Source organism: Condylura cristata, unplaced genomic scaffold, assembly GCF_000260355.1.
Source record: "Condylura cristata isolate star-nosed mole 26May11 unplaced genomic scaffold, ConCri1.0 scaffold00040, whole genome shotgun sequence".
In the NCBI taxonomy this organism is placed as follows: domain Eukaryota; kingdom Metazoa; phylum Chordata; class Mammalia; order Eulipotyphla; family Talpidae; genus Condylura; species Condylura cristata.
Window position 1 is genome coordinate 6,829,999 of NW_004567141.1, and position 15,909 is coordinate 6,845,907.

Genomic DNA, 15,909 nt, shown 5'->3' on the forward strand with positions numbered 1-15,909 from the left:
CCTTCTTGCCTATTATTATGAGAGACATTTGTCTGCAAACAGCTTTGGAGATTTCGTCTGCTCTTGTCCACTCCCCCTGCCCCCGCAACCCAGGCCTCGCTCCTTCCTCCAGTCTTAAGGCTCCCAGCCTCACCCAAGGAGGCTGTGACACAAGGCCTGTGGGCCCCAGGGCAGGGGGACAGGGCATGGGGGCAGCGTTGCTGCAGGGCTGCGCAGTGGGGAGAGGGTCTGCCCTGGGGGCCGATTCCTGGCTGAGGGCAGCTCCGCTTTCTGTCCCTGCAGCCTGGCCGCGGTACCGGGTGGTGGGCTCCGCGGACGCCGGGCAGTACAACCTGGAGATCACAGACGCCGAGCTCTCCGACGACGCCTCCTACGAGTGCCAGGCCACGGAGGCCGCCCTGCGCTCCCGGAGGGCGAAGCTCACCGTACTCAGTAATGACCCAGCCCAGAGGGCACCCCCTTCCTGGCTCTCTCTGCACCTTAGAGACCCCCCTTCTCCAGTTACCTCTGTTACTGTCCCTCTCTATCTCAGGCCCCACTGTTCTCTCTGTCTCCTCGGTTTTCCACCCTAATATCTTTTTATACATAACCGTCTTCCAAAGCCAAGTCCAGAGAGAAGGGAGCAGAACAGACTTGTGGCATTAAGTGGTGGGCTGGTGGGCTGTGTGAGGCCTGGCGTCCTCTGGGCGAGTTCAGGTCCGAAGACTGGGCTCTGCCTCTGGACACACAGCTCCCCCAGAGTGGAAAGGAGTTGGCATGCTGGGGACCTGACCCCCCATGTTCACAGCCTCCCCCTCAGCTGCCCCAAGCCTCAGACATTGCCCCTTTTGCTTCTCACTCACCTCCCTTTGCTGCCTCCTTTCCTCCCCCACCACCTACTCTCCTCTCTAGATTGGCCTTGGCCTGGAGGTCTACTCAGGAAACAGGAGCTGGACAGGAGGAAGGGCCTCAAGGGCTGAGACCTGAGGAGAACTTAGGGGTGGGGTGCAGCCCAGGTTGGAAGCCAAACTCCAGGCTGCTGCACAGAGAGGACATGTGCTATGTGGTAACCTGAGGCCATTTGCACACCAGGGAATTGTCTGCAGCACAGAGCTGGGGTGAGACCTGAGACAGGCCTGCTCTTTGACTCTCCCACCTCTTCCGGGCCCCTCATTTGGTACCTCTGGCTCCATTAGTCTCTCTGGCTCCCTCAAGCTCTCCTTCGGTCCCAGCTCTCTCACCTGTAGTCAACAACTCTCTCCCTTTCTTCCTGACTCAATTTGACCTGTCCTGTCCCTTCTATTCCTCCCCAAACCTGGTTCACAGAAGTGGGGCATATCCACTGGGGGGTAGGAGGGGATGGGAAGGAAGAGCTAGGAGCTGAGATGAGTAGGGATGCAAGTTTTGGGGGGAGGTTGTCACAGAGAATGTGACAAGCAGCAGGAAGAAGCCTGGACTGGGAGTCAGGAAATCTGACGGTTTGGCACCCGCCTTCTCCTGAAGAAGTCACGCCCCTGGATGTCAGCTCTCTCCCTGGCGGTAATGTGCCAGTCGTTTCTAGCGGCGGCCCTTTGCCACTCCCTGCGCAGGGAGTTGTACTCCGCGAAGGTCTGGGAGAATGTGCGGTGCCAGAATGAGTACAGATCGGAGGGACCTACGGCAGTTCTGTGGGTTCAAACGCCCTGGAGGACCAGGGCTTAAAGCCTGTGGCTGCCTTGTTTTTCTCCCCGGCTGAGAACAGAATGGGAGGAACCAGCAGAAGTAGGACGCAGGTTAGGGGTGTGCAGACATCGGACATCATCTCCTGCCCTCGCTGGCATGCACTGTCCATCAACGGTGTTTGAGGAAGGAAGTTGCTCTCTAAATAAGTTGGCCTCAGTGAATCCACGCAGGGGTGCTGTCACCTTCCCACCCGCACCTGTGCGGCTGCCCGGCAGAGGAGCTGAGGGGACCCCCTTCCTGTGCCAGGGCCCCAGGTGTGAGCTGTACTCAAACCCTGAGGTGCCCGGCCCTTTCCTAACTGGACCTGCACCTTTATCTGCAGTGGCCAGCCTTGAGCAAGGATGGGGTGATAGCACAGGAAAATAGGGCAGGCTGGGAAAATGATGGACCCGGGCTGGGGAGCCATGCCCGCTGTGACCTTGGGGAAGCCACTACAGGATCAATGGGTACAGTGACTGTAAGTTGGGGTAAGGGTGACCCACTCTGCCAAGGGTTGCACAAGCAAAGGGAGGCGTCCTCTAGGGGCAGAGGTTTGGGTTTCAGGGCAACTGGACGGACTTTGCTCTGCTTCTCCCCTCAGTCCCCCCAGAAGACACCAGGATTGATGATGGGCCTGTAATTCTGCTGCAGGCCGGCACCCCCCACAACCTCACCTGCCGAGCCTTCAATGCCAAGCCTGCTGCCACCATCATCTGGTTCCGGGATGGGACACAGCAGGAGGGTGCTGTGGCCAGCACGGTGAGGCCCACTTCTCCTCCAGCTTCTCCTGGGCCTCAGCTTCTCCTGGGCCTCGCTCCAAGTCAGCTTTCCTTTGCCACTTGGGTTTGGCCGTGAACTCAGGGAGACAGCCTCAGAGTCATCTTGTCTAGTCCTCACCTTATACAGTTAGCTAAACTTGAGGCTAGAGAAAAAAAATTAGTTGCCACATTCACACTGCCATTGCGTAGCTGAGCAGAGACTACGAATAATGCTGCTAATGGCTGTGTGGATAAAGCTTCCGCTGTGTGCACGGTGTATCCTGAGCTCAGCATGGACAGTGTCAGTCCCCACAGGACTTTCGTAGGCAGATATTATTTCTGACTTGCAGAGGGAGCTGATGGTCAGAAAGGTGAGTGTTTGCCTGAGGTCACACAGCTGGCATGCAGCCGAGCTGGGGGTGCCACCTGGGTCAGACTGCACCCTCTGCGCCCTCTCTCTACAGGGCACGTTGTCTCAGCTCTCAGCAAAGCAAGGAGCACTGTGTATGTTTTACAGACGGGGAAGCTGTGCCAAGAAAGACATCAAGTGATTTGCCCAGGGTCACGTGCAAAGTTGACGTTTGACCTAGAATTAGAATTCAGCTCTCCTGTTTGGGTTCCATCTGCTAGTGTGAACAAATGTATGTGGGTACCCAGGTGCGTACCTCACCTGCAGGGAGAGCATGGCTCACCTGTGATCTGGTGTGGCCTCAGAGAGTTCCTGGATTAGATCTCTCCTTGACGTGCTGTGTGGCTTTCAACAGTGCATGTCTCCCTGGCTTTAATGACACCCTTTAAGAAATAAGAACTGGGCCTCAGTGGTATTTTATCCTTTTCACCACCAAGAAAGCTGCTATTTTTCTCTAGGGCTAACTGCATGTTTTGCAGTATTTTGGCAGAACCAAACAAGCGGACTTGTTAGTGGCCATTTATTGTCCACATCCATTTTTTTTTAAGATTTACTTATTTATGCATACGGAACTGGGGTACAGGCCAGAAGCTCAGGGGCAGTGATAGAATTCATCAGAGACAGAGCGGGGAACAGAACAGACCGTCTGACGAAGTACACCGCTGAGGGGAGCAGCGGGCAGATCAGGAGAGGTCTGCCATGCCATGTGGTCACCTCCAGGGCAGGCATTGAACTCATGCTGAAGTGGCTTTAGCTTCTTAGTGCTGTGCTTTAACCCACTGCGCCACTAGGGAAGGCCCATCCACCCCCATTTTTATATCCAGTGAAGATGATGGAGCTTTGAAGCAGCACGAGGGAGCAGTGTTACTGCATCAAGCCAGTGTTGTACCAACCCAGCAGGGACCTGGGCGTTGTTGTCAAATTGTGGGCCTTACTTTGGTTAACAGAATGGGTTTCCTTAGTCAGCTTGCAATTTGACCGTATGTGGGGCCTCTGGTTGGCAGCCACTAAGCTACTAAGTGTGAGACTTGGAGGCTGCGTCCCTGCCCTGCCTTCAAGGATGTATGTCTAGCAGGGGACACTCAAAGCTGGCATGCTGACACAGGTACCCAAGAGGTGAGGCTGGGCACACAGACCCTCTGACCTCGGGCATGTCCAGGCTGGAAAGTCCTGAGTGCTAGGAGGCCAAACAGACTGCAAAAGAGCAGGGACTTGATCTGGACCCAGATAATTCCAGGAATGAGGCTCAAAAACAAAGAGGGACACTGGAAAACACAGAGAGTGGACTCTGATATAAATTGTAGGCTTTCGTTATAATAATGTGCTGATATTGGTTCATTGTAATCCACGCAACACACTAGTACATCAAGTTGATTAGTAGCAGGGAAAGTGCTGGGGTGGGGAGGACATATGGAAACTCTGTTTGCTGTTCAATTTTCCACAAACTTAAAACATCTCTTTAAAATAAGGTCTATTGGGCCCTCCCTGGTGACAGAGGGTTAAAGCACAGCACTAAGAAGCTAAAGCCACTTTAGCATGAGTTTGATCCCCGCCTACCCCAGAGGTGACCACATGGCACGGCAGACCTCTCCTGACCTGCCCGCTGCTTCCATCAGCAGGGCACTTCCTCGATCTGCCTGTTCTGCTCCCCACTCTGTCTCTGGTTAATCCGCTCACCGCCCCTGCGCCTCTGACTTGTACCCCAGTTCTGTTTGCACAAATAAATTTTTAAAAATAAATAAATAAGGTCTATTAATAACAAAACCAGGACCTCTCTGGTGGTGCAAGAGGTTAAGTCCCAGCACTATAAAAGCTTTCTGGGCACAACTTTGCAGCACAAGTTCAATCCCTGGCCAGGGAGCTGACCCACATGGCACAGCAGATCTCTCCTGTGTCCCCAGCTGCCTCCCCTTAGGAGTGTATCTCAGAAGATCTGCCTGTTCTGCTCCCCACTCTGTCTCTGGTGCATCCTCTCACTGCCCTGCACCTCTGCTTATACCCCAGCACTTATATGCATAAATAAGTAAACATGAATCTTTTCAAACAAAACCAAATCTGGAGAATAGGTTGGGCTAATGGGAAGGGCTGAGCATCAGGGTAAAGTGCCTCTCGGCACAAACCCAGTCACCCTGAGAGCAGAGAAGGGGCTTTTAATCCGACCTATCTCCCCTCCTTGAACACCACCCCCCCCCTGCCCCCCAGGAACTGCTGAAGGATGGGAAGAGGGAGACCACCATCAGCCAGCTGCTGATTAACCCCACAGACCTGGACATCGGGCGTGTGTTCACCTGCCGCAGCGTGAACGAGGCCATCCCGACTGGCAAGGAAACATCCATCGAGCTGGATGTCCACCGTGAGCAGGGTCCTGGGGAGGAACCAGATCCCGGGGAGAGGAAAGAGGGGCAGGCCACACCCGTACCACCTTTGAGAAGCACAGGAGAATCTTCCCCAGGGTTTCAGCAGCTCCCAGGTCTAAGCCAGGGTGTGACGACTTTGTCTCTCTGAGCCTCAGTTTCCAATTCTGTATACTTACAGAAGACGAAATATGTAGGATTTATAATCCCTATCCCAAATTCCAAACCTGAAGGTATTTGGAGGTGAAACTTGAACCGCGGCTCTTTGGAGATTTTATTTAGCGCACTTACTCTGACTAGTTGTGTTTCACTTCAAGAGTGTTAATGTGGATGATTCTGGGGTGTTGCCCCGGCCTTGGTGGGGGTCTTTTAAAATTTGAAAAAATTCCCAAATTCTGAAAGGCAATTAATTAAGTCTCCAGCTGAGGGACTGTGACGCTATACCTGCTTCGTTATTAAATGAGACACCATGTAAGAGCACCTAGTGACTAGCTTGCCAGTGGAGGGGGCTGAAGATTGCCCTCCGCGTTAGCGAGCCCGGCGAGCCCACGCTGACGTCTAGCGGCCGCAGTCGGGCATCACACCCCCTGGGTAATTCGTTCCGTGGGCTTCTCCCTGGGTCCTCACCGAGCGAGCCCCCTAGCGGCTCTCTAGGGTAAAACGAACGGCGAGAGCTTAGCCCAGCTGGTAGACGCCAACTCAAATTCCCAGGCCGGTGCCCAGAGGCGGGGGCAGTGCCTGTGCTAAGGAGAAAAAAAGACACGAGGGGTAGACCCTCACTTACTGTCCCCTGCTTTGCAGACCCTCCTACGGTGACCTTGTCCATTGAGCCACAGACGGTGCAGGAGGGCGAGCGTGTCGTCTTCACGTGTCAGGCCACGGCCAACCCCGAAATCCTGGGCTACAGGTGCGGGGTGGGGTGAGGCGCACCCTGGAGTGACACAGGAGGGGCCTGGCCCTGAGCCCTGTCTGCTGCCCGTCCCCCAGGTGGGCCAAAGGGGGCTTCCTGATTGAAGACGCCCATGAGAGCCGCTACGAGACCAACGTTGATTATTCCTTCTTCACGGAGCCAGTGTCCTGTGAGGTTCACAACAAAGTGGGGAGCACCAACGTCAGTACCTTAGTGAACGTGCACTGTGAGTTCCGCCAGGGCTCGGTGGGTGTGCGGGACCGCGGGGGCGGCCCGAGGCCGGCAGGAGCACGGAGCAGCAGAAAGGGGGGGCCGGCCGGACTGCGCCCTGCGCCTGCAGACGCCGGCCATCTGTTCCCTTCCACCACAGTTGCTCCTCGGATCGTGGTTGATCCCAAACCCACCACCACAGACATCGGCTCTGATGTGACCCTCACCTGTGTCTGGGTTGGAAACCCTCCCCTCACCCTCACCTGGACCAAAAAAGACTCAAACATGGTAAGCGGCTCCTGTCCTGCCCTGTGTGCAGGGAGCGGCCCCTGGGGAGTGGCAGCGGGGGAGGGCCCGGCTTTCTCTATCAACTTGAACGTGGGCTATTTGTTGGGTCTTGGGATCTGAAAGAAGAAGGTAGCGCTTGCAGTCACCCCTTCACTGGCCAGGCCAGTGGGGGGTAGGGGGGGGTGCTGGCAGTGGCCTGAGGCTGAGCAGCAGCAGGGTGGGTGGGACCCTGTCAGGAGTGCTTCCTGCTAGAGAAGCAGGGGCCGCTAGAGCACCGTGATTTCCAAGCTCCGGTCCTTAGATAGTTCGGACCCAACTAGGGGAGGAGGGACTTTAGAGTGGAACTTCTTAGCTTATTTGACTAGAAAAGTCTAGAACAGAACATCAGAAGATGGCACCGCAGCTTTACCCGCTTCCTGGCCACCGTCCTCTCTGCCCGCTTTCTCAGAGAGGGTGGTTTAAATGGGGTTAGCCACAGACTCGGGGCCCGGTTTCCCTTCTGGGAATTCACTTGTGGCCCTTCCTGCTTTCCTCCCAATGCCTCCGGTGTGGGGCCCACACGGACCTAGGGGCCCCGGCCTCCTGGCTCCCCACCCGAGGCTGCTCTCTCTGCCCAGGTCCTGAGTAACAGTAACCAGCTGCTGCTGAAGTCAGTGACGCAGGCAGACGCGGGCACCTACACCTGCCGGGCCATTGTGCCCCGGATTGGGGTGGCTGAGCGGGAGGTGCCGCTTTTCGTGAATGGTGAGTGGCCCGAGGGGGGGGCTGGGGCAGGCTGGGCGCGTGGCTGCGGCTGGCCCCGACGGTGCCTTCTGCTTGCAGGGCCCCCCATCATCTCCAGCGAGGCGGTGCAGTACGCTGTGAGGGGGGATGGAGGCAAGGTGGAGTGTTTCATCGGGAGCACGCCACCCCCGGACCGCATAGTGAGTGCGCGCCACGGGCCTGGGGCCCTGGCCGCTGCATCTCCCTCCGGCACCCCACCTGCTCTCTCTGCCCCCTCCTTCTGCTGTCCCTATTTTTGTGACACTGTCTAGGCCTTTGACTTTCTGTCCTCCGTCCCGTGCCTGGTCAAGCGCCACCTCCCCACGTACTTTTCATGTGACCCTGAGCAAAGTACTTTTTCCTCACCCAGGAAGGGGGGTGAGGGACCCCTGCCTCACAGGTTGCCGGGAAGGTGGTACGCAGCCGTAGTTGTGGGGGCTGGCCGAGCCCCTCCGTTCGTTGTTTGCGCCCCTCGGCTGAGGCGCTTGCTCCCCTTCTCCATCATCTCCCTCCCTTGCCCCAGTCTCCTGATCTGTGCTGGCCCTTAGTCTCCAGCTCCCCCACCTGCCCCTGAGGGAGCTCCAGCAGGCCACACTCTTCTCCTTTCTCCCACCTCCTCCACAGGTCCCCTCACCACCTCCTTCCCCCCTCCTTTCTCCTCTCCCCCACACCATGAGCTATTAATTCCTTCCGTGACCATTAACCGTCAAACCCCTCATCACATTTAATGACCATTTGGCTAACTCCAGGGCTGCCCAGGGACACTTCATTACCACAGCCGCCTGGGCAGCAGGCAGACCGGCTCCCCAGGGGGCTCTCCTCGCAGGACGGGGAGGATTGATCCCTGGATTGGAGCCAGGGCTTCACTCTGAGGGAGGGCATGAAAGCGGGGGGGGGGGGTTCCCCCAGGCTGGGAGTTCAGGGTGATGGAGCCTCCGATGAACCTGTGGGAAGAGCATACCGCAGGTGGGCACCTATGGGTTGGCACGGGGTCAGGTTGAAGACTGAGTTATGTTTAGTCAGACTCCCAGACGTCTGTGCTGGAGGAGCCTTGAGCGCCATCTAGTTCAAGCCTGGTTCTTTCACTTAACAGGAGGAAACTGAGGGCCAGAGAGGGGAGGACACACCACACAGGGACCCGCGCAGAGCCCTGTCCTGTTTGACTGCCCGTCCAGGGCCTTTTCAACCTCACCCAGGACCCCCAAATGTGGAGTCATTAGATGAGCTGCAGCCACACTGACTAGTCACACCCTCATTATAAAAACAGAGGTTCCTGAGCTTCCTTTACTTTTAGGAGCTAAGTCCTGAGAGTCTGGGTTTTAGAGCATATCAATAGACACGGATGACGCTCAGTTCTGTGGGGAGCCTCTGCTTCTGCCAGACTGCAAGTTCAGTGCCAGGCTTTGGGCAGTAGGTGTGACTTGGTCTGTTTCAGGCTGGGCATGAAGGTGAGGCCTGCTCCTTCCTGACCTCTCCACTCCCCTCTCCAGGCCTGGGCATGGAAAGAGAACTTCCTGGAGGTGGGGACCCTGGAGCGCTACACAGTGGAGAGGACAAACTCGGGCAGTGGGGTGCTGTCCACGCTCACCATCAACAACGTCATGGAGGCCGACTTCCAGACCCACTACAACTGCACTGCCTGGAACAGCTTCGGGCCAGGCACGGCCATCATCCAGCTGGAAGAGCGAGGTGACCAGCTGCACTGGCATGTAGCGGGGTGCAGAGCAGTGGGGTGCCGCTTCCCTCTCCTGTCACACGAGGCAGCTCCCACCAGTGCCTCGCCTTGGTGCTCAGCTGAGGAAACCTGCTCACCTTCCTAGACATCCCCAAGCGTCAGCCTGTGCACAGGCTGCAGGGACACCACGTAGCCCTCGCCCCTAAGAACACCAGCTTGGGGACTCAGAGTGGCAGCAGTGGCTTCACGTGGAGACACGTCAAACGGTCTGTGAAAGGGAGAAGTGCCACCCACCTTGCTGGGCTGTGTGACGATTAAGCGAGAGAATGTTCATAGAACGAACACCTGGCGCACAGCCAGGGCTCAGTAAGCCTTGGCTCTCTAGTGGGGAGACGTGCACCCTCCTTCAGGCACCTCTAACCTGATAAAAGAGCCCTCACATTTCACTTCCAGAAGCTCCCATATCTGATGTCTGATGAGGGGGAGAGATGTGGTTTTTCTTTTGAGAAATAGCCATTTGACCTGGGAGAAGGGGCAGATAACTGAGATCCCATCGGTTCAGTCTTAGCTGAGGGTACTACCAGGAGGGGGGTGGGGTGGGGGGAGGAACAGAGCAGAGTAAGGCAGGACCTTGCAGGGAAGGCTTTCTGGAAGCAAGAGGCCTGTGGGGCTCTGCTCAGGAAGAAAGGAAGCTGGAGGCAGGACTTCAGATGCTTCTCTTCTGGGAAGCAAGGGCCACTTCGGAGGCCCGAGTGGGTAGGTACTGACAGAGAAGGCTGTGAGAAGGGTTGGAACACAGGTGGCAGAGAGAGCGTGGAGCAGGAGGCCTCAAAAAGAGCCAGCCGGCCCTCCCTGGTGGCGCAGCGGGTTAAAGCACAGCACTGAGAAGCTAAAACCACTTCAGCACGAGTTTGATCCCCGCCCCGGAGGTGACCCACACGGTTGGCAGACCTCTCCTGGCCCACCCGCTGCTCCCCTCAGCAGTGTGCTTCTTAGTCGGCCTGCTCTGCTCCCCACTCTGTCCTGGTGAAGCCTCTCACCACCCCCTGCACCTCTGGCCTGTACCCCAGCTCTGTATGCATGAATAAATAAATCTTTAAAAAAAAAAAAAAAGAGCCAGAGCCAGCCCAGGAGAAGCCGAGCCTCGCAGACAGGAGGACGGGGGAGAGGGCATGGCTGGGAAGGAACCACAGACATATGCTCTGGCCCAGGGAAGAGACATGACCATGACCCCAGCTCGATCAGGCTGAAACAGGCCTGAGCCCAAGGCAGCGCAGCCCGGCCTCACCTCCAGCCCCGACCTGACCCAGTGCTGTCATAACAGCGCTGCACAAACATGGTCCTTACACAGTCCAGGGAGGCTGGTGGGGCTGGAAGTGGCCTACGTGTCAGCACCGAGCCCAGGTCCCATGTGGCTCCACCCTTACCGCTGCTCCTTTCCTCCTCTCCTCTGAAGAGGTGTTACCGGTGGGCATCATCGCCGGGGCCACCATTGGTGCGGGCATTCTGCTCATCTTCTTCTTCATCGCCCTGGTGTTCTTCCTCTACCGGCGCCGCAAGGGCAGTAAGTACAGCGCCCTCCCATTCCCGGACCCCCACAGGTGGTGGCTGGGAGAGCTGGGTCTAGGCAGGTGCGCTCCCCAGCCCAGGTGGCTCCAGAAGCAGCCACTGCAGGGCTGGCGCAAGCGTCCAGGCTGCTTCCCTGCCCCAGGTCGCAAGGATGTCACCCTGAGGAAGCTGGACATCAAGGTGGAGACAGTGAACCGCGAGCCACTAACCATGCACTCTGACCGCGAGGACGACACGGCCAGCGTCTCCACAGCCACCCGAGTCATGAAGGCCATCTACTCGGTGAGCGTCCCGGCGCCCTGGCTCGCCCACCACTTCGCCAATGTTACCGCCACTGGCCTCCCTCCGTCGGCCTGCCGTGGTCCTCACACGCATGCGTCCACACGTGTAAAGCTTCACATGTGCACACACGTGCGCCCCAGCCTATCGGATGGGCAGGGAGGGGGCTTCCCATAGCCTCCTTCGCCCCGGCTTTCCCCACCAGTCAGTGCTGGAAGCTGCTAGAGGTTTTCCAGTGCCCCTCACTACGATGAGGACACGCAGTCCCAGAGGCTGGCAGTACTGCAAGGCTGTGCTGCAAAGTGGTGATGCAACCAAGTCTCTGGCCTTCTCCCACCCCACCCCAGCGCCCCCGCTGGGACAGGACAGAACCCAAACCAGCCGTGACCCATGGCCTCCGGGCGGAGGGCGGGAGTGGGCCTGGCAGGTGATCAGGTTGGGCCGGCTGCTGATCCTCTACTCTGCTCTGCAGTCCTTTAAGGATGATGTCGACCTGAAGCAGGACCTGCGCTGTGACACCATCGACACGCGGGAGGAATATGAGATGAAGGTGGGAAGGGGGCGAGCCAGGGCACGAGGGCCGGTGGGAAAGTGGGGCTCCAAGGGAGAAGGCAGGCTTGGGGAGGAAGGTCAGGAGGTGTAGTGAGGGGAGAGAGGAGGTGGAGAGATACTGGCTGGGAAGTCAGACCAGAGCCAGGGAGGAGGTCCCAGGGCCATGGCAGGACTGGGCATGTACCCCAGGGGCTCCTTCATCATCTTCTTCTCTCACTGTCCCCCAGGACCCCACCAATGGCTACTACAATGTGCGTGCCCACGAAGACCGCCCGTCTTCCAGGGCGGTGCTGTACGCTGACTACCGTGCCCCCGGCCCCGCCCGCTTCGACGGCCGCCCCTCCTCCCGCCTGTCCCACTCCAGTGGCTACGCCCAGCTCAACACCTACAGCCGGGCCCCGGCCTCCGACTACGGCCCTGAGCCCACGCCCCCGGGCCCTGCTGCCCCCGCTGGCACCGATACCACCAGCCAGCTGTCCTACGAGAACTATGAGAAGTTCAACTCCCACCCCTTCCCCGGGGCAGCAGGGTACCCCACCTACCGACTGGGCTACCCTCAGGCCCCGCCCTCCGGCCTGGAGCGGACCCCTTATGAGGCGTATGACCCCATCGGCAAGTATGCCACGGCCACGCGATTCTCTTACACCTCCCAGCACTCGGACTACGGCCAGCGGTTCCAGCAGCGCATGCAGACTCACGTGTAGGGCCGCGCCTGGCCGGGCCTCTCTGCGGGCAGAGGAGAAGGGCTCCCAGCTTTCCCTGATATTCAGGGGCATTGCTCCTCACTCCGGCCCGGACCGCCTTGCTCTTCCTGCTGTGGCAGGTGGGGAGCAGGTCTCCCGGAAACACCCCTTCCCGAGGATGGTGCTGTGTGTGCACCCCACCTCCTGGGCCTGCCGTCCCTCTTCTTCGGGAGGATGTGTCTCTTCTGACCTGTGGCCTCTCCTGGTCCGGCATGGGGACAGGAAGCGAAGGTTGTGGAGAGCAGAGGGTTTCAGCATTCCCTTTCTACCCCAGCCCTCTGGTCTCCTGTAAGTGGACAAGGGGTCGGTGACTGGAGATGTGCGGGCGTGGGCCTGGGGGTGGACCTGTTGGCGGGGGCTCTGGCCCAGACAGACAGCAGCAGGATGGCCCACAGGCTCCTGGCCGACTGATTCGTGCCCTAGGTGTGTCTCTTCCTCTTTGGGACTGCAGAGGACCTTGGCTTTATCTTAGCTGTCCACAGGCAGCACCGAGGCCAGATCCAACCCCCATTCAGCATGTGCCGGTCATCCTGACTGCCCACCATGGACTCCTGTCCAACACGTGCTGGAGTAGCCAGGTATCACTGGTCATGCCGCCCCTTCCCTTCCCTTCCACGCTGCCCCAGATAAGTCGGGGGCTGTGGTGAGGAAAGGCCAGGAGCCATGTCCCTGTTCACCAGCAAGACAGCAGGATGCTGCACAGTGGTTTCCAGAACCCGTACCAGAGGGACTCCATCCAAGCTCCCTCCTCTCTCTGATCTGCCCTGCTTCCTAGCCTCCTTTCAAGCCTGCTGAGTGGGGTGAGGGGGAGGGTGCTATAGGCTATTTCTCAAAGACAGCAAAAAACCTTGAAAACCTCATTAGGAAAAAAAAAACAAAACCCAACAGCTGTAGGGGCCCCCCAACCAAATGCAAATCCCAGTGGAAAGGAAATGAACACCTGTCTTCTCTGCCAGATTCCTAACACTGTCCATTGTTCTGGGCCTCCGAGCACTTTGAATCCACACTGAAACATTCAGGTGGTGAGACCTGTCTCCCCATGGGTTCCAAAGGACTTAGGGAGGGGGCCCTGCTCCCAGACTCTGCTGCCTATCCTGGGGCCCATCAGCTAGCTGGAGGCCACCTCGTGGGGGGCATGGGCAATGTTCCCTAGCCAGGTTTGGGTTGTTCTGTATCTTTTTCTTTTTTGACCACTCAGATTCCTTCTTCTACTTTCAGTGCCTTGAGTGTCCAGCTTCTGTTGGCCAGCCCCGTGCGGGCAGTTGTACAGAGTGGGCACTTGTGAGTCCCAGACACACTGTCAGGTGTTGCAGTTTAGGGCTCAGGTGGGTAAGGGGGCTGGTAAGAGGAAGGCCCGCCAGGTGAGGTGAACAGAAGGGCACAGCAGGCAGCTGTGGCTGCTCCCGCCAGGGCACTCACGCGCGTGCCACCGGCCGGTCTCAGCCACCACCTTCTGACCAAAGAGAACCGGCACTGTCCTGCCCTGGGCTCACTTCCCAAGCAGCAGAGTCCACGCTCCCTCTTCTGGCCCGGCCGGGATGTGCTCTTCCTACACCTGACGCCTTCGTGCTAGGTTCTTTTTTGTGAGCTTAGTAAGAAGGCTGTTCCGGATACAGGTCCCGGTGCAGGTGAATTCACCCCCCCCCCTTTTTTTTTTTTTTTTTTTTTTTTTTCACAAAGACCGGAAGCCAGGAGTGACCCAAGTGACCCAAACAGATAAGGTCTAAAGATGGTGGCTTTTTAAATAGTTCCCCCAAAATACTCACTTTTGTTTCAGATTTGGGCACATTCTCACATTCTCTCCTTTCTCTTTCTTCCTTTTGGTTTTAGTGTTGGGGCTGTTGTGTTGAAATGATGGAGAGGAGGGGCCCAAGGTAGTAAGGTAACCCAGCCAGTGAGCATTAGTTTGGGAAGCCTTATTTCAGAGCTACTGTACTTTTACTGTGTCTTCAACATTACCCGGGCCTGGTGGTGTCACGCAGGCGCCAGGTGGAGAACAGAGGCAGTAGCCACTGGCAGTCCCTGCAGCCACCTCTGTGTTCTGACCTGTGTGCCCCTGTGTTCTGACCTGAACCTGAAATGGGACATGCCAGCTAGACACACAGAAGTGGCAGGTGCTCTCGGACCTAGATCTGTACTGCCTGAGGCCAGAGTCCCCCAGAAAGGTCGTCGTGCTCCATGTGGTTGCCTGGAGACCCTGCCTGCCTTTCATGTGCTTGCTTCAGAGGGAGAGTAAGGGCTGAGTCAGGAGCCCTGCGAGCCAGGGTAAGCTGCTGTTTACCAGGCCGTTGGCCTGGCCTCTTCACTTCCACTGCCCCCAGTTCTCCAGCCTGCAAGTCTAGAATTATGCTGTTACCACTGCATTCGTTTGGTGAGTGAAGGGGCCTGGTCATGCCTGCAGGGAGTTGGGAATGTCAGTGAGCAGGGTGAGGTATGAGAGAGTTGAAAGGTTCTCTTGAAAGAAGCTTTCACCTTGGCCTTCACCACCTACCTAGTAGGAAAGTCAAGTAGTTTCCACTCAGAGCCCGTTTTTCCCTTCGAGCAGCCAGAAGCACACCCTCAGCCTCAGTGTGAAGTGACCATGGGGTGGTCCTTTGGCCTTTCAGTAGCTGCTGCTCCCCACTTGGAGTCTCATTTCTGAGAGGCATCTGCGCCAGGGTAGGGTGCTGCGCCTGCACTGCCTGCTGCGGGAGCCGACAGCTTCCTCTGTGAGGAGAGACCGGGCGCCACCTCCCTGCCACCCTGCAGCATCCCCAGGGGCAGGCCCGTGCACGGAGCAGCTCATGCCTCTGCGAAGGGGCAGGTGTGAAGGGCAGCTGCAAAGGGAGGAGGGCACAGCCATTCTGACGAATTCTGGATCTTTCTTGGAGAAATGCTTGCGATTCTGGATGAACCTTTCCTCATGGACTGTCCAGTTTGAATCCGAAAGCTGAACCCTCTAAGTCCAGCCATCGTTTGTGTGAAGCTAAGCACGAGTCTGAAAGGAGGGTGGGCAGGGACAGGTGCCATGACAGGTGTGCTCATCATTCTGGCTTGGGCTGAACGAGGTTAGCCTGACCCACGTCCAGCACTGAGCCCTCCCTGCCCCAGTGGTGCTGCTTCCCTCGTGGTTGTAGGGTGACCTTCTTGCTCTGAGCACAGAGCACATACCTGGTATCTCTGGCCTCCTGCCCCTCATAACCAGTGGGCACTCTGAAAAGGAGCCACAGTCTTTCAAATGGAACCAAGGTCTTGGTACTTGACCATACAGCAATGTGGGCCATTCAGGTTTGCAGGAAAACCCACTGTGCACGCCTGTCCCCTCTGCTGTACCTCCCATGCCATGCCAGTTTCGGAAACCCTGGCTTCCCACCATTTGGGGCTGTGCGCCCTAAGCCAGGCCACTGTTCTGTGCCTCTGTGGGCCCAGCCGCATGTTGCAGAAGTCATCTGCAAGGCATTCGTGATGCTCCTGGCCCGGAAGGGGGTCCCGGGAGGAGGCGGTAACGCAGCACCAAAGTGCACAGACCAAGGGATGTAATTGGAAATGCATTTATTTTTGTGAAGAGGCTATACAGTGAGCATTTAGGTATCCCATTATCCCATTTCCTTCTCCCACACCTCCCTTCATGGGATCACGCCTCCATCCTAGAGACCAGCTCTGGCCTCCCTTGGATCTGCATGGTCCTGATTTCAGCCTTGTGCTGGGGGAGCTGTGGGGAAGGGAGTGGATTCCACCCCC

General features: G+C 57.6%; 1 protein-coding gene across 2 annotated transcripts in view; it reads left to right on the forward strand.

Moving 5' to 3' along the window:
- Positions 1-15,900, forward strand: part of KIRREL (kin of IRRE like (Drosophila)) — a 92,961-nt gene extending 77,061 nt beyond the window's left edge. The window contains exons 3-15 of one of the 2 annotated variants that reach the window (XM_012733370.1): positions 283-432; positions 2,282-2,439; positions 5,050-5,200; positions 6,003-6,108; positions 6,189-6,337; positions 6,482-6,609; positions 7,179-7,353; positions 7,432-7,532; positions 8,862-9,060; positions 10,503-10,610; positions 10,758-10,897; positions 11,367-11,444; positions 11,674-15,900. In XM_012733370.1, coding sequence (XP_012588824.1) covers positions 283-432; positions 2,282-2,439; positions 5,050-5,200; positions 6,003-6,108; positions 6,189-6,337; positions 6,482-6,609; positions 7,179-7,353; positions 7,432-7,532; positions 8,862-9,060; positions 10,503-10,610; positions 10,758-10,897; positions 11,367-11,444; positions 11,674-12,150 — 2,120 coding nt within the window. In that variant the 3' untranslated portion in view covers positions 12,151-15,900. The remainder of the gene's footprint in view (positions 1-282; positions 433-2,281; positions 2,440-5,049; positions 5,201-6,002; positions 6,109-6,188; positions 6,338-6,481; positions 6,610-7,178; positions 7,354-7,431; positions 7,533-8,861; positions 9,061-10,502; positions 10,611-10,757; positions 10,898-11,366; positions 11,445-11,673) is intronic. The other variant, XM_004693866.2, reaches the window with a different exon arrangement.
- The last annotated feature ends 9 nt before the right edge of the window (positions 15,901-15,909 follow it).